The sequence below is a fragment of the Rana temporaria genome, chromosome 4 (assembly GCF_905171775.1).
Source record: "Rana temporaria chromosome 4, aRanTem1.1, whole genome shotgun sequence".
NCBI lineage: Eukaryota > Metazoa > Chordata > Amphibia > Anura > Ranidae > Rana > Rana temporaria.
The window spans coordinates 253388982-253409392 of record NC_053492.1 but is presented as its reverse complement, the minus strand read 5'-3'; the positions used below and the strand labels follow the sequence as shown (position 1 = coordinate 253409392).

Sequence of the window (20411 nt, the reverse complement as noted above, 5' to 3'; positions counted from 1 at the left end):
GGTGCAATATTTACGCTGACCGCTAGGGGCGCTACCCTAGACTTCCACGTTGAATATGCAAATTAGGTAGATACGCTGATTCAGAAACGTACGTCCGCCCGGGGCATTTTTTTACGTTGTTTACGTAAGGCTTTTTCCGGCGTAAAGTTAACCCTCATAAAGCAGGGGTAAGTCATGTTAGGTATGGACGTCAGAAACGAACGAACAGCGTCGTATTTTACGTTGTTTGCGTAAGTCGTTCGCGAATAGGGCTGTACGTAAGTTACGCTCACGTCGAAAGCATTGACAGTTTGCGGCGTAATTTGGAGCATGCGCACTTGGAAATGTTCACGGACAGCGCATGCGCCGTTCGTAAGAAACGTCAATTACGTGGGGTCACAAGTAATTTAAATAAAACACGCCCACATCATCCACATTTGAATTAGGCGGGCTTACGCCGACACATTTACACTACGCCGCGGTAACTTAGGGCGCAAGTTCTTTCTGAATACGGAACTTGCGCCCTAAGTTACGGCGGTGTAGTGTATCTGAGATACGTTACGCCCGCTGATAGATACGAAAATGTATCTGAATCCGGGCCATAATTTCTATGTGTTGTAATCTATGTGCTTGTAACACTGGCAGAGTGCTAACAAAAAGAACACACAGGAATCTGATTAATTCTGCTCATATGGTTTTTGGTACTATTTTGTTGAATCTACCACATACCCACAGCCCACACCCCTGAATCTGCAACCTCCCAAAGATTAACATACACGTGTGCACACTCTTGCTGATACACAGGATTGTACACATGAACAACCATGGGTGCACTTCAAATAAAAAAATACATTTGGTGTAGATCGATGAAAAACTGTAATAATGCAATCTTGATAAGGGTGTAAATAAATGTTCTTTAGTTATTAAAGCATGACTCTAGATAGATATAAAATACACATACATTTATTCAGATCTATACTTGAATGTGACTTGTTATCAGCCCCTTGCAATCCCTGTACAATAGAGTGGGAGAAGAAGCAGCACAAGGGCCCAGTCAGTTAATGAGCTGATGAGGAGCATACTTTATGAGGAGAAACAGAGATGAGTTAATCAGAATGCTGCTTCCAGGGTAGGACCATGAGAGGCTGGGCTCAAAGGAAGTAGGTTGGATGATGCTGGCCACCAGAAAACCCAGAAGACTGAGAACAAATAGTTGCAAATAAAGTACTGCAGGTGACTGCTTCAGGATTGGAGATGTTTACTGTATTTCAGGAAATTTCAGCACATTTTTCACTCGTGTTGTAGGTCTTATTTTAGGTTTTAAATGGCTTTGATTATCACTTCATTGGAGTGTTCTAGTATTTTCTAGTATCTTGGTGACAAGTAAAGTGCATTACATAAAAGTTAACCAAGGGTGAACTAAATATTTATTTTCTTTTTGCAGATTAACAAAAAAGAAGAGAATAACAATGAATGAAATTCAAATAACTTCCTGGAATAATACCAATGACCTACTCAATAAATCATGGAGTATGAGGAACGAAAACCATCTCATTAATACAGCAGAAACAGTTATTCTTCCATCTTTTATTGGAATTATCTGTTCCACTGGATTAGTTGGAAATATCTTAGTGTTGGTTACTATTATAAGGTATAATATAATCATTGAGTGCCATGTTTAGTATTTGCAGAATGCTTTTTGTTTTAGATTTCCATGATACATATTATGTTTTTTTTGATGCAGACGTCTTAGAGCCAGTTCACACTGGGGCGACTTGCGATCCGACTTCATGTCGCCTCAAGTCGTCCCAAGTCGCGCTGTAGAGAAAAACAATGGAAGTGAATGGGAGCGGTGTTAATACACACGACTCAAGGCGATCCGACTTCAGAAAAGGTTCCTGTACTACTTCAATCCGACTTGTAGGCGATTTGTATCCATTGATTTCAATGGAAGTCGCCTCAGAAGTCGGAATCACTGTCTTAACTGAAGCGACTTTCCAGGAAGATAACATACATTTCTCAGGCAAACCTCTCCTGCCCCCCTCCCTCCCCCTCCCTCTCCAGAGCTGATTGTTGTTTTATTGGCCACTGGAAAGTCTCCTGTCCTGGAGACAACTTCAAGTTGTGTTGTGAATTGCCCCAGATCGCCCTGTGGTTCATGTTCAAGTCGTGTCGGAGTCGCCTTTAAAAGTCGCGCTGGAAGTCGTGTTGCCCTAGTGTGAACCGACTCTGAGCAGAATTGTTTTTCCCTTAACCAGATTAATTACAAACAAATGTATCAGATTATTAACTACACTTTTACAAAGTATACTAGAAACATAAACCCCGAAATCAGGTTGTGCATTGGAAATGATGAGGACACAGATGTGACCTGGAACAATTGAGCACATATATGTAAACATTGGCAAATCACCCCAAAACAGCCAACACCGTCTTGTTCATGCTGCTTTAAAACTCTTCACTTCTTAGCATCTCTGTGCCATCTACCGGTCTACTGTATTACCTTATTGTGGGGTTAAACAGAGGGCAATGCACCGTTACACAAAAACAACATAAAAAAGTACTGTGATTGCTATTTTGCCCAGTGCCTTCCTCACAGTCATGAGCATGCAGCAGGGAGAGGCAGGATTTGGCTGGCCATGAACGCAGGGGGAGCCATTGAATATAAATGTGTTGTATAAAAACAGTTAAAAAAAATTGCATCTTGTGACATCACATTTATCCAGAAATGTTCTTATTGTCACACACCTGGTGAAGGCCGAGCTGACGAGAGGGCTTCCATTAACACCTCCTGTCATGTTTTCCTTCTATGTTTAATGACAGGGTATGACAGGACAGAGATTGACACTGTGCCTGTGATGAGCCCTGGCCAGAAGAAGGTCTGGATCATACAGCGTAGCAGAGGATATTGAGCAGGAACTCATGCAGGATATCATCACAGGAACTTGTGGATCATGCAGCATAGTAGACAAAGTTGAGAAGAAACTTGTGCAGGATGTAATCACAGAAACCTGTAGATCATAGGGCATTGCGGAAGATGTTGAGCAGAAACTCGTAAAGAATGTCATTACAGGAACTTGTGCAGACAGAACTGTGGCAGGGCCAGCAGAAATTGGCAGATTCAAGAGACAAGGGCAGAAACAGAAACCAAGCAGGGGACAGGATCACACAGGCAGGAAACAGAACCAAGACAAAGAGCAAGGGGCAAAGTCAGATTACAAGCCAAAGTTAAGGTACAGAAGGAGCTGATGACCAACTCAAGAACTTATCTTGAGCTCTGCAGTGCTTTAAATGGGCCACTGGGCACCACAATCAGGGCCACAATACACATTAAAATGCTTGTGCCTCAGCACATGCGCATGCAGATGCATGCACCTCCCTGATCTTGTGCACCGGTCTGATGCCCATTCTTTGCACACAGATCTTAGGGGGCGTGATCACTAAAACTTAATATCTTATTTCCTATTTTTTTAACAAGGCAGGGGAGAGATGGTTTCATGTTTCCAGAATCATAATAATCCCTTTGGTTTTTATGATGAATTCAGTTATAAATGTCCTGTCAAGATAGCAGCTTTGCTGGTGACTGTCTGAATAGCATTATCACAAGCATATACCCTTTTACTACATTGTGCTGGATACCTAATGTAGATGAACCTGAGTGGTGTAAGCCAACTGCAGGTTACCAGGAGATCAGAGCACACTGAAAGTAGATAGAAACTGGAAGTATAGAATTCAGTCTTTGCAGGATCTGTACTTCGCCATGGTACTTGAGGACAGTCTCAAAGGAGAGCAGGTGATGAGTCTAAGGGCAAGCTGGTATTCACCGGTCACTGCTCTAGGCATGAGGGACCTCAAGTTACACAGTTCAAGAGATCACCAAATGGCATCAGACTGTAGCAGAGGGCTATGAATCACACTGAAGCCATTGATAACAAGGTCAAGGACTATGCAGCAAATGCGGATAACAAGGATATTCACCAAAGGTCAGGGCAGGCAGCAGTCATGGATAACTATGAACAAACGTAAGGTCTGGGCAGACAAGGAAAGGTTGGCACATGATAGTCAAATAGTAGGGGTTTCAGGAGATGTATACTAGCAGAACCCACTACTGAGAAACAGGGCACAGCAGCTATCTACAATAAGTATTGTGTGATTGAAGTGATAAAAATATAGTAGTACGCCCAGCTGACAAAGGCGGAGGGGTAGTCATACTCAAGAAGACAGACTATTACGGAGAGATCCACCGTCTTCTGAGTGCTATTGACACTTACTTAACATTCTCGGGAGACCCTTTGGGCAAACTCAAATCAGAACTCTCACTTTGGGTGGAAGATGGGAAGGTGCAATCCATCCTAACTGAAAAAGAAGCACACTACTTAGTGCCCAAAGTACCTCGCACACCTGTCCTTTATATTGTGCCTAAGATACACAAAAACAAGACCCATCCACCAGGAAGACCCATTATTAGTGGGATAGGATCACTCTATTTCAGAGTGGGAGAATACTTGGATTTCTTTCTCCAACCCCTAGTCGTACAGGGGAGAGCCTATCTCAAGGATAGCAAAGAACTCATAAAATCGTTAGCACCTATCACAGTCTCAGAGGAAACCTGGCTGGTAACTGTAGACGTCGAGTCGCTTTACACCAACATCCGACAAGTAGATGCAATTCTGGCAGTAAAGGAGGCCTTGGAGGAAAAATCTTCATTACCCCAAGCCCAAATTAGGTACTTGGTGAAGGGTCTCCAAATAGCTATGGGAAACAATTACTTCTGGGCCCAGGGCGACTTCTATAAGCAGACCAAGGGAGTCGCAATGGGCGCCAATTATGCTCCCAGCGTAGCCAACCTGGTACTCAATAGATGGGAGGAAGAGACCATTTTTAAGGACAATGCTACATCGCTTATATATTACAGGAGATATATAGACGATATTTTATTATTATGGGAAGGTCCCCAAGCATCATTGGAACAATTTTTATCCAAAATGAATACCAACAACTACGGTCTCAGTTTCACAGCAGAGTCCAGTAAGACTTCCAGCCATTTTTTGGACCTCACACTAACGAAAAAGGGCAGCCAGGTCCTCACTAAAACTTACTTCAAACCAACCGACCGCAACAGATTCGTGCCCATTTCAAGTTGCCATCACCCAAAATGGCTGGGTGCAATACCAAAAGGGCAATACATGAGGATCCGTCGAAACTGTGATGACATTGCGGATTTTGAGTTACAAGCCGCAATGATAACTGAGAAATTTATTGAAAAGGGATACACACAAAACGCATTATGGAAAACCCAGCAAGAAGTTTTGGCAATGGATAGGGAGTCCCTCTTGGAAACCAGAGTCAGACCCCCTAGAAAAGAAGATGTACCTTTTGTGTCAGGTTACCACAGACAATATAGAAGTGTGGAGAAAATTGACAAGCAGTTTTGGCCTATCCTTTTAAAGGATATGGATTTGGTCAAAATTCTGCCGAAACATCCCACTTTTATTTATAAGAAGGCACCAGGTTTGAGAAATATGATAGCTAACAATGTCCCAGATCCTCCAGAAAAGCCACTCACTTTCCTTGATGGATCTAGCTTCCACTACTGCCCCCGCTGCAGATCCTGTAAAAAAACAAGAAGGCAAGGAAAAAAGGTCAGTAAGTTCATGTCCAGCGTCACTGGACATGAATTTACTATCAAACCATTGATAACATGCCATTCCAAATTTGTAACGTATGTCCTGGAATGTTCGTGCACTCTGCAATACGTGGGCCGGACCACCCGTGAGCTCAAAGTTAGAATAAATGAACACGTGGCCAATATAATTAAAGGGTACCCGGAACATAGCGTGTCCAAACACTTTGACTTGTACCACAACAGGGACCCGAGTCTGTTAACATTCTATGGAATCGATAGGATTACCAAACATTGGCGTGGTACTGACCTCACCAAAGCAGTATCTCAGAACGAGACTCAATGGATACATCGTCTAAGGACTATGCGGCCACAGGGGCTCAACATAGAGCTCGACCTTAACTGTTTTTTAACTGATGTGTGAAAGGCACACCTATGGGGTGAGGGAACATACATTTCGGTCCACCATTCCATTAACAGACCCAGAGGAGTTTGGGTGATCCCCACTCTATGGGTCTGGTTAGTTTGCATATCACCCCTCGGCCATTAACCTTGAATTGGATTCACATAGAATAAATGTATATAAGGGAAATATACATTCCCTGTATTTTTTGGGTTTTGATTTTAGACTTTTAATTTTTTTTACTATGTTACTATTATTTTAATCTAATAATCCACGTATATGTTATACATACTGATTATTACTATAAATTAACAACATACATATGAATTGGGGGAACAAGAGATATAACTGTAACTAGATGTATTTGGATAATTGCTACAATTGCGAACATTACCATATATCCCCTCTAGATGGCGCAAAGAACACTATGGATCTATTGCAGAGCATATCTAAACGCTAGTGTTTTATAGTAACTCACAATGTTTAATTCTAAATGTGATTATGTATTTTAGACAGTGGAGCAAATACATGTACACATTGATTTAGGATTGGAGATATGCTGCTTAGCCATCATGCATTTAGTTTGGAAGCTTTGGTAACTGGGACAGAGGCTGTCATTATGATTCGATTGCCCCTCCCACAGGCTGATAGACAGACCTATATATTAGACGTCTGGTGTGTGCGCAGGGTACGCTTCCTGATGACGGTTTAACTGAAACGTGGCGTTGAGGCAGTATCCGGGCACGCACGCACAGCCACGCACTTCCGGTCCCAATGGTTGATGGACAGCTAGCGGTGGAACGCACGCTAGCAGACCAGGACGCGGCCATCTCTAATCTTGTCTTACTATCCCTACAAACCCACAGCCTCAGTGCCGGGATACGGGCACCAGCAATAGTAAGAGGCCATTTGGCATTGTATTTTATTTTTACGTTTATTAAATGGTTTTATACTATGGTGGCATCTCTTCTCCTTTTTTGGCACACCATTTGCTGCAACTGCTGACATTGGAACCTAACGAGATCCTGCTGATCCATATTACTAACAAGCCTTATTGACTATATTTTAAGTAATCTGGTCAACACCGTGTGGTAAGGAGCCATCCATTATTAATTCTGGTGACCTATAGGTGAAGGCGGATCACTCCTATCTCGCACTTTGGTTGTCTGAAGATTCACAAGCACTTCGCATTTGCACTTTATCCCTGCGATTTGGGATTGTATTATTTGCAATTTTGCACTTGGACTTGATCCAGCATTGGATCTTCTTGCACTTAACTATTTGTTGGACTTTTTATTATCTTCACATCGTTTGGCACAATTGTATTTATAGAGCTAAGGCCATTATCTGTTTTGTATTCACATAGATTTGGGTATGGTCAGACTGTGTATCACCTAAAGTTGTGACACATAATCCATTATTTAATTTAGCGCCCCTCACTTCAATCACACAACATATGCAAGTCAGTCACCTGATTTTTTTGTGAACAGCTTCACTCAGTTAGTCACTTGATTCATCAAGTACATAATTAGTGTAATTAATTTGGCGCAAGATTTTCTTTTCTTTTACAATAAGTATTACTTGGACAGTGAGCTGAGAGTTGCACTTAGTTTAATTAGGCCACACAGGAGAGAAGCACCACACTGATAAGCCACAACCAGAAGAATGAAGCCATGCAGATGGCAACTGTAGTGACAATGTCTGATGAGTAACAGACCTGAAACAAGCATGCACAAACTAGCTGTCAAACATGGTTATACTTGTTTCAGATCAGTGTAGGAGGTAAGATGAGCCTGAGACTGGACAATGCATATTTAAACACAGTAAGCAAAGACAACTCCTATAATTCTGTCCTTTACATTCTGTTGTGCTATGCATGTTTTACACACTTACTTTTGCACACTTACTTTCTTAACCACTTCAGCCCTGGAAGAATTTACCCCCTTCCTGACCAGGCCATTTCTTTTGCGATACGGCACTGCGTCGCTTCAACTCTGTACCCAAACAAACTTTTGTACTTCCTCCCCCTCCCCCCCACACAAATTTAGCTTTCCTTTGGTGGTATTTGATCACCTCTGCAGTTTTTTTTTGCGCTATAAACTAAAGAAGAGCGACAATTTTGAATATATATATATATATATATATATATATATATATATATATATATATATATATATATATATATTACTTTTTGCTACAATAAATATCCAATTTTTTTGTTTAAACTATTTTTTCCCTCAGTTTAGGCTGATATGTATTCTTCTACATGTTTTTGGTAAAACGTTTGCTTAAAAATTATAGCGTCTACAAAATAGGGGATAGATTTAGGCATTTTTATTATTATATATTTTTTTAAATCAGCCATTTTTATCGGGACTGCGATATTGCGGTGGGCAAATTCGGACACTTTTGACACTTTTTTGGGACCATTGACATTTATACAGCGATAAGAGCTAAAAATAGCCACTGATTACTGTATAAATGTCACTGGCAGGGAAGGGGTTAACACTAGGGGGAAATCAAGGGGTTAAGTGTATGTTCCCTAGGTGTGTTCTAACTGTGAGGGGGATGGGACTGACTGGGAGAGAAGACAAATCATTGTGTTTCTCCTCCCCTCCCCCCTATATTTATTAATTATTATTACTAGTCAACCAACATTAGAATTCTTCTATAGCCTATAGGTGGAGCATTTGACCATAAATGTCCGTGGCGATCATATGTTTTTAAGCTGCTTCATTGAATCTTCATGTCTCTATATTGTTGAATTTTTTCTCTCAATGTCGAATAATCTTGGACTAATAGAGTCAGGTTAGGCACATTCGACCGCAGGTTCGATAGACACAGATCTCTATTGTCACTGTCATGTCGAATGTTCTATCTATATCAAACTGTTGTTGCAACAAAATGAAAATAAAGCATTTTTCATGTCGGATCTTTCAGATTTTGGATTCTGCACGTTCATTATCGTTTGTTAAAAGGACGCGAAAATCCCAGAAATTTGGACGAAAATGCATTTGGACGAAAACGAATGCACGTGTCCACAACTCACCATGATGCTGAATCAATGGGAGCCTTGTGTGTGTCACCTGCCATGTCACCTGCCTTCAGATGCGGATTGTCACTTGCCACGTCACCAGCCACCAAATGCGGATTGTCACTTGCCACGTCACCTGCCACACATTGCAGATTGTCACTTGCCAAGTCACCTGCCACACGTTGCAAATTGTCACTTGCCACTTCACCTTCCACACATTGCAGATTGTCACTTGCCACACCATCACCTGCCACATGTTGCGGATTGTCACTTGCCACAGTATCTCTGCCCTTTCTTAAATTTTAGTACCACATTAGCTTTTCACCAATCAGCTTGTACCATTCCGGGCACTAAGGTGTCCATAAAAAATAGGAAAGCAGGTCTAGCTATTACCTGGCTAGGTTCTTTAAGGATTCCTGGGTGATTAATTTGCATTAAGTTTTTCTTTTAAAAAGAGAAGAATACATTTAGTACAGTTGTCTTCTCCTTGTCATGTGTAACCAACTTCCCCTGACCATCCTTTATTGGACCAATATGCTCTGACATTGCTTTCTTACTATTAATATATTTAAAATTTGGGATTTTATTTACTCTCCTCTGCTATGTGTTTCTCCTGGTCTATCTTAACTAGCCTGATTGTACTCCTACATCTATTATTACATTTCTTGTAGTGTTGGAATGCTGACAATGACCCCTTGTAATTACCCTGTGAACGCTGTTACCTAAGTTGTCCCATATTTGCACATCTACAATCAGATCAGTGTTATTTGTAAACAGGATTTTTAGCAATGCAATATTTATAGTCAGGGCATCCACCAATTGACACATGAAGCTGTCCTGTAAGACATTTAATAAATGACTAGCCTTAAATGCATGAACAGTTTCTTCTGCCAAGTCGATATCTGGATAATTGAAGTCCCCCATTATGATACAAATTTCCCTGCCTCACCTACACTTTTAACTGTGATAGGAGAACCAATTCCTCCTAAACCTTCAAATCAGGTGGCCAGTAGCCTACACTCACTAATAATTTCCTATTTCTTCTCTTTGAAGCTCCAGCCACAAGAATTCCATCTCATTCCTTTCCCCATTAGCAATGATGTCCCTCATGTTCACTAGCAAATCATTCTTGATACTGTAAACAGGCACATTCCTTCCCCTCTTCTACCCTCCCAGTGACTTTGATACAAGGAATACCCCTGGACAGTTGCAAGTCAGTCATGTAAGCTATCAAACTGTTTCTGATATTCCCACAAAGTCAAAATCCTCCTCGTATATCAGCTCCAGTTCTTCCATTTTATTACCTAGGCTTCAAACTTTTGTCTACATGCTTCCTAATTTTGTACAAGTTAATTTTATTTCCTCATTAGTTGTTCTGAGGCTGAAATTGAATTTTTCCAACCTACTCACCTTGGGTTTAGGTCTTCTAGCTACACTTAATAGATAAAAGTCTCACAACAAGGCAAAATGCAGTTCAAAATCTGTAGAATCTTTATTAAACATCCACCAAGACATAATAGGAGGAATCCAATACAGAGAAAGATTAACACTTTTCAGCCCCTTTGTGGCCCTTAGTTGTAACAAATTAAAGGATCACTAAAGGAATTTTTTTTTTCTAAATAGCTTCCTTTACCTTACTGCAGTACTGGTTTCATGTCCTTATTGTTTGTTTTTACTTTGAAGTTGCTGTAATTCTGCTGTGATCTCCACACTTCCTGGTTGCCTGTTTCCTTATAACCACAGTACTGGGAGCTTTTCACTGTGGTCTAAGCTGTCATTACTGTGTGTCTAAAACTTAACAGAACCAATCAGATTAATTTTAAAAACAAAACACTGCCCTGGATTTGTTTGTTTTTGTTCTGTGTGTCTCTCTAGTTCACAGGAACATGAAACCAGTTTAAAAGTGAAACTAACATGCAGGCACATTATATGATTGATTTTTATCTATTTGTAATCATTTTTAAAAAGAATCAGTTAACTATTATGTCTCTATACCCTGTAAACAGTCATTTCAGCAAAAAAAATGTTTTCCTTTAGTGACCCTTTAAAGCATGGAACAGCACAAATAAATAGACATCACCTTGTACCTAAGGCAACATCAGACAGGGAAATTAACCCTATACAGCACCCTCACACCCGGACAGGTGAAAACACAAAGAAATAATTGGTATCCTAAACGCACATATCTTACATCATAATACAGCAAAAGAGGAACCAAAAATTTAAAATAACCAACTATATTTATAACAAAAATAGATTAAAGAGTGCCAGGAGACAATGTTAACGCCAAAGAGACAGCAGAGAAGAAATACCAGAGGTGCAAATAAAGGTCCCACCGAAGCTTTAATCCCAAAAAAACACCAGGCCTCTTTCTCAAGCAGCTTCCGATGGTGATCACATTAGGAGTAATGTGCTCTAGACCATGAAATCTAAATGTACTTACATTTCCTCCATGCGGCTTTCTAAAATGCTGCAATGCATTATAGATAAATTTAGCATTAGGGCTGTTAGAATCACTGTAGTGTTCACTTATCCTAGTCCTAAGAGGACATGTTGTGCAGCCCACGTAATGTAAACAGCAGGAAATGCATACTATCAAGTAAACAACAAAACTTATACCACAGTTTATAATAATGTTTCGTATCAAAATGTTCTTCTGTAGCAGTAGATTCAAAGGTTTTAGAACACAAAATCAAATGACAACATTTACATGTTATGAACATAGAGGAAAGAACCAAAACATGTCAACCAAGTGGATACAGTTTTGCTATCAGAAACACATAAACTAATTGAAAGTAGGCTGCCTAAAGTGGGAGCATGGCTACTCACCCATCTGCACCTTTGCTGTAACACCAAAAAAGCTGCTTGTCAGAATACAAAACAGGTACATTCTTTTTAGTGATCTCAATTAGCTGTCAGTATTCTTTTGAGTATGCGGTTACAAATGTTACTGGCTGTGCTGAAGAATCTTCACTAATAATGTTTCTATTTCTTTTTTTTATAAGAAGATTTATTTGTATTTTGCAATAAAAAAAAACAATATTCTGCAAGATTTTTTTTCAGTGAAAGGAAATGATGTGATAGACAACTTGACCTGTGAAGAAATTATACAGATTATCATAATGGGAAAGTGAGGGTCCACATGAAAATACATGTGGGGGGAGGGAAAACAGGGGAGGGGGGATCCCTAATCAAACTACTTAAACTTTCTAACAAATGTACATAGATCATAAATCATGTATGCATAGCTTGAATGTGCAGAGTGTAATTTGAAACATTAGTAAACTATGGTCTCTCAAGAGGTTCCCTTGTTCCTGTATTCCCGCCAACAAATTTTCAGTAGATATCAGGTGATAGTCAGGTAGCCAGTGTATGTAATGTTGCGTGAGAGTGGATGCAAAGACCGACTATATTCGTTGCATTTGTATGAATGCCTTTTAGCCTTAGATCCAGAAGGGAATTAAGTCGGTTGTGGTTGCCTTTTGTCGTGTGACCGTTAACGTTGTAAGCGTTTTACCCATAATAGTGGCCCAATATGGTGACATTGTAAGGACTTCTGGTGGTTATAGGATACCAAGTCCAGTTTCTCTAACTTGAGGATGTGAAATATATTAGACTTTAAGTCTTTGATAGTAGGAGGAAGGGAGGAAGTCCACTGTTTGAGAATTGTTCTTCTGGCAGTCATGTAGCAGGTAGAGAACCAGGCCTTGTGATATTGTAAAAGAGTAGCCTGAGTCTTTGGTAAGTCTTGGTTCAGAGCATCGAATGATCCCAATAGTAGGAGGAAAATGTTCTTGTAAGGGGGGATTCCTGTGATTGTTGCCACTAAAAATTTCACCTGGTTCCAATCGCGCACAATTAAGGGGCATGAAGCCAGTGTAATAGAGAAGGTTTATGACTAATGCACAGTGGTCAGTGAGAGTGATCAGGGGGTTCTTTGGATTTCAGATGAGGGATGTAGACCTGGTGGAGGATTTTAAACTGCTGTTCATGCCAGAATTCATTTGTTACATAAGTGCACATGGTTTTGTAGCCTGCTAGGATAGTGGTATGCACCTCTGGGGATTGTAGGTCTTTGTTCCAAGCAGTAGATGTTACCCTTTTTTGGAGGGCACACTTCTAGGAGGGCACATGCTGGGCACAAAGCTTCTTGCCTGATGCATATGTAAGAGGTGATGAGTGGGTAGTCCATATGAGTGAAGAATTTGGGTGTAATATAGAAGGAGTTCAGAGGTTTGTAGATGTTGGAGATTGTGTGGCAGTTTTGCTCAAGAATGGTGTCCAATAGTGAAGTTTTTAAGCATACACTTCTAGGAGGGCACATGCTGGGCACAAAGCTTCTTGCCTGATGCATATGTAAGAGGTGATGAGTGGGTAGTCCATATGAGTCAAGAATTTGGGATGTGGGGAGAGGTGTCCCTGAAGGGACATTAAACAGTTGGGCAAAGCTGTGCATTCCCTGTGAGGCCCATGTAGATGACATTGGGTATTGTTGCACCTGCGGAAACAGCAGGTGGCCACAGATAGGGAGATGACTGACATAAGGGGTGAAATTCCCAATTTTTTGCTGATCTCCCTCCAGGCCACCGCTGTGTCCCTGATGAGGAGGTTATGTTTCAGATTAGAGGGGATAGATCTGATTCCACAGTGCAGCAAAAATACAGATTATATGGGCTTGACATCATCGACTCCAGGTCATAGTTGGAGTATCTGGATATCCTTGTTGTCAAGTTTAACCCCACTCTCAGAGGTATGCAAGGTTTACAGCCCTTCCAGATAAAAATGAATATAGCTTTGTGTAGTTTCTGGAGGCCTTTGTGTTTTAGTAGTAATGGGATTGTCTGGAGGGGGTAAAGTCATTTTGGGAAACTTACCATCTTGAATAGATGGCATCTGCCAAATAATGAGAGAGGAAGACCTGACCAGTTTTCTAGTTCCGTAATATTTTTGTGTATACAGTAACAAGAAAGAAACTGAGTTGGTAAAGCGATGACGGTGATTTTCCTATTTTTATCCCAAGATAGGTGATATGGTTTTTGGCGAATGGGAAGATCGAGTTATCCGCCGGGGGGGGGGGTCGCCTTTGGAAGAGGGGTAGGATCTCACTTTTAGAAAAATTGATTATTAGGCCTGAACAGGCCCTGAATGTTGTAAATATCTCTTGGATGTGTATTTTGTATGCCTCGGTTCTTGATGTGAAAATTAGAATATCATCTGCAAATAGTGCAATGCGTAGCTCTCGAGAGCCTTTGACACAACCAAGCTCAACCAGTGAAGGGTGACATTGTCAAATGCCTTTTCGGAATCAAGTGTGACTATAGCAGCCTCGTCAGATGGATTGGCCCTAGCCATTTCTAGCATTGTCAGAACTTTTCGGATATTGGACATGGCGGACCTCCCTTGGGTAAAAAACGCTTGGGAGGGGTGGATAAGAGATAGCATAATTGGTGAAATCCTGTTCGCTATGATTTTGGATAGAAACTTGGCATCTAAATTGAGCAGGGAAATCGGGTGGTAGGAACCTAGTTCAGTGAGATCCTTACCATTTTTTGGGATGAGTTTGATGTGGGCTTGGAGTCCTAAGGGTAAATATTGATTCCCATCTAATATCTTTTGGTAGACTAACATCAAAGTAGGGGCTACGGTTTCCATAGAAAGCTTATAAAATTTAGATGTATACCCATCTGGGCCAGGTGCTTTGCCCAGAGATAATGATTTAATTGCATGGATTATCTCTTCGAGAGATATTGGGGCATTGAGCTGTATCAGGAGTTTATCATCTATAATGGGAAGTGGGACTTTGTCCAGAAAGGATAATGCTGTAGATTCATCGATGAGGTCGGGCCGTATAGAGATTCATAGAATTTGAAGATGAGATTTATGTCCAGAGTTGTCTTTCAGGGCAGCTATGTGTGTAGTAGTGTGGGGGCTTTTTGCACAGACTGGCCAGTAGTTTGCCTGGCTTGTTACCGTATTTGTGGTAGCGAAGGTCAAGTATAGATTGATGTAATCTTTCCTGTGCCTCTGCCCAGAGATCAAAATGTTCTTTGGCATTGCGCCATGTGTCCTTATGTTTCTGTGAATTATTTTGTGCCAGCTTAGCTTGTGCTATGCGTAAAGCTTTGCTCACAGCACGGTATTCTCTAGAATTTATTTTTCTTATAGCCAGAGGCATATGAAAAAGCATACCCCGTTAAACTGCCTACCCAGTTTCCCAAAATAGATTGGGATTCTCGCAGTGTTCGGAGTTGGTAGATGTATATTCACTCCAGGTGTCATCGATAATCTGTTGTAATTCTTTATTATGTGCTAGGTACAGTAGGTGTTTGTGATATTGTGTTTTTAGCACGACAGCGTCGCGCTGATACTCGGCGACATGGTGCCGAGATCTCGCCGACAATTCGCACTCACTGGAATAGTGACAGCACATCCCAGCAAGCGCGTCATAGAAGCGACGGGAGATCCGACTTGGATTCCCGCCAATTCTACACGTGTGCGGCGTTTGTTATGAATCCTGAGGGGGAAGTCCCCGCCGGATTTTAAATAAAAATCCGGCATGGGTCCCCCCCTCAGGAGCATACCGGGCCCTTAGGTCTGTTATGGGTTGTAAGGAGAGCCCCCCCTACGCCGAAAAAAACGGCGTAGGGGGTCCCCCTACAATCCATACCAGACCCGTATCCAAAGCACGCTACCCGGCCAGCCAGGAAGGGAGTGGGGACGAGCGAGCGCCCCCCCCCTCCTGAGCCGTACCAGGCTGCATGCCCTCAACATGGGGGGGTTGGGTGCTCTGGGGCAGGGGGGCGCACTGCGGCCCCCCCACCTCAGAGCACCCTGTCCCCATGTTGATGAGGACAGGGCCCCTTCCCGACAACCCTGGCCGTTGGTTGTCGGGGTATGCGGGCGGGAGGCTTATCGGAATCTGGGAGCCCCCTTTAATAAGGGGGCCCCCAGATACCGGCCCCCCACCCTAAGTGAATGAGTATGGGGTACATCGTACCCCTACCCATTCACCTGCAAGAAAAGTGGTAAAAACACAAATAAACCACACAGGGTATTAAAATATTTTATTAGTCTGCTCCGGAGGCCTCCCCTGTCTTCTTTATTAGCTCTTTTACCAGGGGAGGCTTCTTCTTTGACGTCTTCGGGTGGGTGGGGGCCGCCGTCTGGTTCTCTTCCACCGCCGGGGGGGGTGGCTTTTAAAAAAGCCCCCACCCCCCGGCGGGTTTCCTCCGGCGTCTTCGGCGGGGCTCTTCTTCCGCTATCCCGACGGGTCTTCTCCGCTATCCGGGGGGGTCTCCTTCTATGTTCGCCGCTCTCCGCTGTTGACTCGTCGCACCCCGGTTCTTCGTCTCGCAGTCCGGTCCCTTCTTCCGTGCTGTACGTCTTCTTCCGTGCTGTGAGTTCTTCTTCCGCGCTGTGACGTCATGTTCTTCACTTCTCTTCTTCTCCCGATGTTGACACGCCGGTCCCTCTCGCTGAAATGACGGATGCTCGGCTTGCATCGGATTTATATAGACCTCACAATCCCATCATGCTCTGGTACCTACCCATGTGATACCTACCCACGTGGGTAGGTATCACATGGGTAGGTACAGAGCATGATGGGACTGTGAGGCCTATATAGGTCCGATGCAAGGCGCGCCCCCACCCACCCGAAGACGTCAAAGAAGAAGTCTCCCCTGGTAAAAGAGCTAATAAAGAAGACAGGGGGCGGCCTCCGGAGCAGACTAATAAAATATTGTAATACCCTGTGTGGTTTATTTGTGTTTTTACCACTTTTCTTGCAGGTGAATGGGTAGGGGTACGATGTACCCCATACTCATTCACTTAGGGTGGGGGGCCGGTATCTGGGGGCCCCCTTATTAAAGGGGGCTCCCAGATTCTGATAAGCCTCCCGCCCGCATACCCCGACAACCAACGGCCAGGGTTGTCGGGAAGGGGCCCTGTCCTCATCAACATGGGGACAGGGTGCTCTGAGGTGGGGGGCCGCAGTGCGCCCCCCTGCCCCAGAGCACCCAACCCCCCCATGTTGAGGGCATGCAGCCTGGTACGGCTCAGGAGGGGGGGGGCGCTCGCTCGTCCCCACTCCCTTCCTGGCTGGCCGGGTAGCGTGCTTTGGATACGGGTCTGGTATGGATTATAGGGGGACCCCCTACGCCATTTTTTTCGGTGTAGGGGGGCTCTCCTTACAACCCATAACAGACCTAAGGGCCCGGTATGCTCCTGAGGGGGGGACCCATGCCGGATTTTTATTTAAAATCCGGCGGGGACTTCCCCCTCAGGATTCATAACAAACGCCGCACACGTGTAGAATTGGCGGGAATCCAAGTCAGATCTCCCGTCGCTTCTATGACGGCTCTGTCTCCATCGCGGCAAGCCAGCTCGGCGCTGGCTCCCGCGATGGGGCTCGTAGGTGCTCAATCTCGCCGAGAAAGAGAGCAAGATTGACACAAAATCGGGTTCACCTACTGTATGTGGGGAAGCATCAGATCCTTACAGAGCTCTGGGTGATTAGACCTGACAAATTGACCGAGATCAGTGCATTATCTGAAATGGCTATGTCGTGTATGCAGTGGTGGGAAGCATGTGTAAGAAGGAGGCCATTCAGAAGCGTATAATATATTCTCGATAACAAGTTGTGGAGGGGAAAAACAGGTATATTCTCTTCCCTTCCCTGTATGCGTTAATTTTCAGAGATTTGTCAGATGGAGACTTTCGGCAAATTGCATTAAGTGTGTGGGAGAGTTTGAAAAGCCTATAGACGCATAGCGATTTATCTTCCTATGTATCTAAGACTAAGTTGAAGTCCCCGGCTACAAATAAAGGTAGGTGGAGATGCAAAGCTAGGTTGGATGTGAGATTTTGGAAAAATGGTTTGGATGGGGAGTTTGGGGCGTATACATTGGTTAATATCTATTCCCTGGCAGGCGTTTTAAGTGTCGCAGTAAGTATTCGGCCCTCACTATCTGCTTGAAAAAAAGTCACTTCAAAGGGGAGATTTTTGTTTATCAAGAGGAGGACTCCTGCTTTGCCCGTTACCGCTGGTGACCCAAACACCTGTCCCGCCCAAAGTTTGCACATGCAAACAAAACCCGCTGTTGTGAGGTGTGTTTCCTGAAGCAGAGCAATGTCTGCCTTTAGGCTTTTCAGATGACGTAGAATCGCAATTTGTTTGTTAGGCGATTGCAGCCCTTTAACGTTCCAAGATATTACTTTAATGAATTATGAATTCATTAAGGGAGGTCTTGCTAGCATGATGTGATTCAGTAATGAGAGTGCTGGTTGTAGGGATGTAAATGCAACAGGGGTGTCACTATTGGACCAGAGAACGGGTATCAAGTAGAGAAGTCTTAGAGAGGGGGGTGGAGAGTGGAGAACATACCAGTAAAAATTAAAGTATACTAGCATACAGTAACATACCCAATGAAGTCTGTACTTTTTTCCACATGTGTCCAACATCTGCAAACAGCATTCCTGGGGGTGGAGTGACTCTCTCCCACGGACCATGTGGCCACCCTCCATCTGATACAAGCCGGAGGAGTGACTGTACAGTGTCCGTAGTTCAGACTGGGACCAATATATTCTGCTGTCGGGCAGAGTGAAACAACCCACGGTAAGAATGTGCGTGTCTAAAGCGGATAAGAAAAATCTAGTAAGCATCAAACAGGTAAAAGGTAACCATAGAAAGAGAGAAGGAGTTGTCGGGGGCTACTCCAAAATGAGGGGGGGAAGGGGGAAAAAGGGAAAAAAGGGGGGGAAAAGGAGGGGGGAAAAGAAAATAGAAAAGGAGGGAGGGGGAGGGGAAGGAAAGGAAAGGGAGAGGGAGGGGAAAGAAAAGATGGAACAATTGGGTAGATCTGGTCATTGTGTGAATTACTTACCCGATGAACACGTAGGGGGAGTATAGTGCCCGGGGATCAAAAGCAGACTGCGTTTTTTGCCAAAATGTAAGCCCAAAAACAGGTGGACTGATGAATCCAGCACAGTTATTAGGTCAGGATGAACTAACACTGATTCCCCAAAGGCTCTTGACTGTTCAGGTAGAAGCTGTAGGAACAGACATGGACAGTCAGTCCATATCTAGGATTCAAAGGACAAATGAGATAGGTACAATTAATATACCAGGTCAGCGGCTTCCTGTGATGAAACACAGGTGCCACTGGCTGGTTTAAATGAGAACTGATAGAGGCTCACTATAAAAGAGTGGCTAGGGCTTACCTTCCTGTGTCTGTATAGTTGTTTATCCCTGGGTGGCTGCCGTCTAATAAAAGGCCGCCAATGGGCTGTCTTTTAAAGCCTCCAACCTGGCGTTGCATCAGAGCGCACAGTCCTCCCCGTACAGAATGACCCCAAACAGTGAAAATTGTCACTACATTTTCTACCCATCACAATCAATTACGTACATTACTATCAGAACATTGACACCTCTTAACCACCATGTTCTGGGCAAATATGTAAGGCCCAACCCGAAACTCGTATTCAGGAGAGCCACCACTCTGAGACAAAAGTTTACCAGCAGTCATTATAGGGCAAGCCCACAGGTGATGGAGGGTCCCCGGGGCACTTTTCGATGTGGCCACTGCCCACGATGCCCATTGATCCAGGAAGGTACTACTTTTACTCTTCCCAATAGACAAATACCCCCCCCCCTCAGCATGCCAATTGTGGCACGAGAGGAGTCGTCTACCTAATGGTCTGTGCCTGCAAAGCATTCTATGTAGGCGATCACTTATATTATTCAACTAACGGCAAGCTCAGCATGGTGGGCCGCCATATAGGAATTCATCACAGATTCCAACCTGACTCTGTTAAATTCCTAGTCTTGGAAGTCATCCCAGAAGATCCACGGGGGGGGGGGGATTTGGATCACGATACCCTGAGACGGGAGGCTATCTGGATCGAGCGACTCAATGCCCTCATACCCCCCAGCCTTAATGAAGCGCATTCATATAAATACTTTTTATAAATAAATTATCTGGCTGTCATATATCTAATTTTATCTCCATTTGCTTTTGGTTCTACGTCATTTATCTCCTGTACCCCAATATGCCTCTCCATATGTCCAAATATGTCTCTCCATGTGTCCCTCTCCATCATGTACATCTGCTGCTGCACTGGACTTAATGTCCTTTTAACATTTTTCTTTTTTTCAGATATCAAGTGTAACCTTCTGTGATTTTATGTGGTGAGACTTTTGACTGGGGATATGTTGTTTTTTGTCTTTGAACTTGTCCAGTCCGGCATGTCTCACAGTGGTAAACCAACAGCTTGAGGTATTTTTTTCTCCCCCTAGCAGCGGACATGTGTCTCTCCAGCAGCAGGAGGGCTCTCTAACTAAGGGTTACCTCCCCCTTCTTCCCCCATAGACGGCT

At 43.3% G+C, this 20411-nt stretch overlaps 1 protein-coding gene across 1 annotated transcript in view; it reads left to right on the top strand.

Moving 5' to 3' along the window:
* The window catches only part of MCHR2 (melanin concentrating hormone receptor 2), a 166919-nt gene that overhangs the window by 75982 nt on the left and 70526 nt on the right, over positions 1-20411 (top strand). The window contains exon 2 of the mRNA XM_040350152.1: positions 1424-1630. Within this exon, the coding sequence (XP_040206086.1) occupies positions 1449-1630 (182 nt within the window). The 5' untranslated portion in view covers positions 1424-1448. The remainder of the gene's footprint in view (positions 1-1423; positions 1631-20411) is intronic.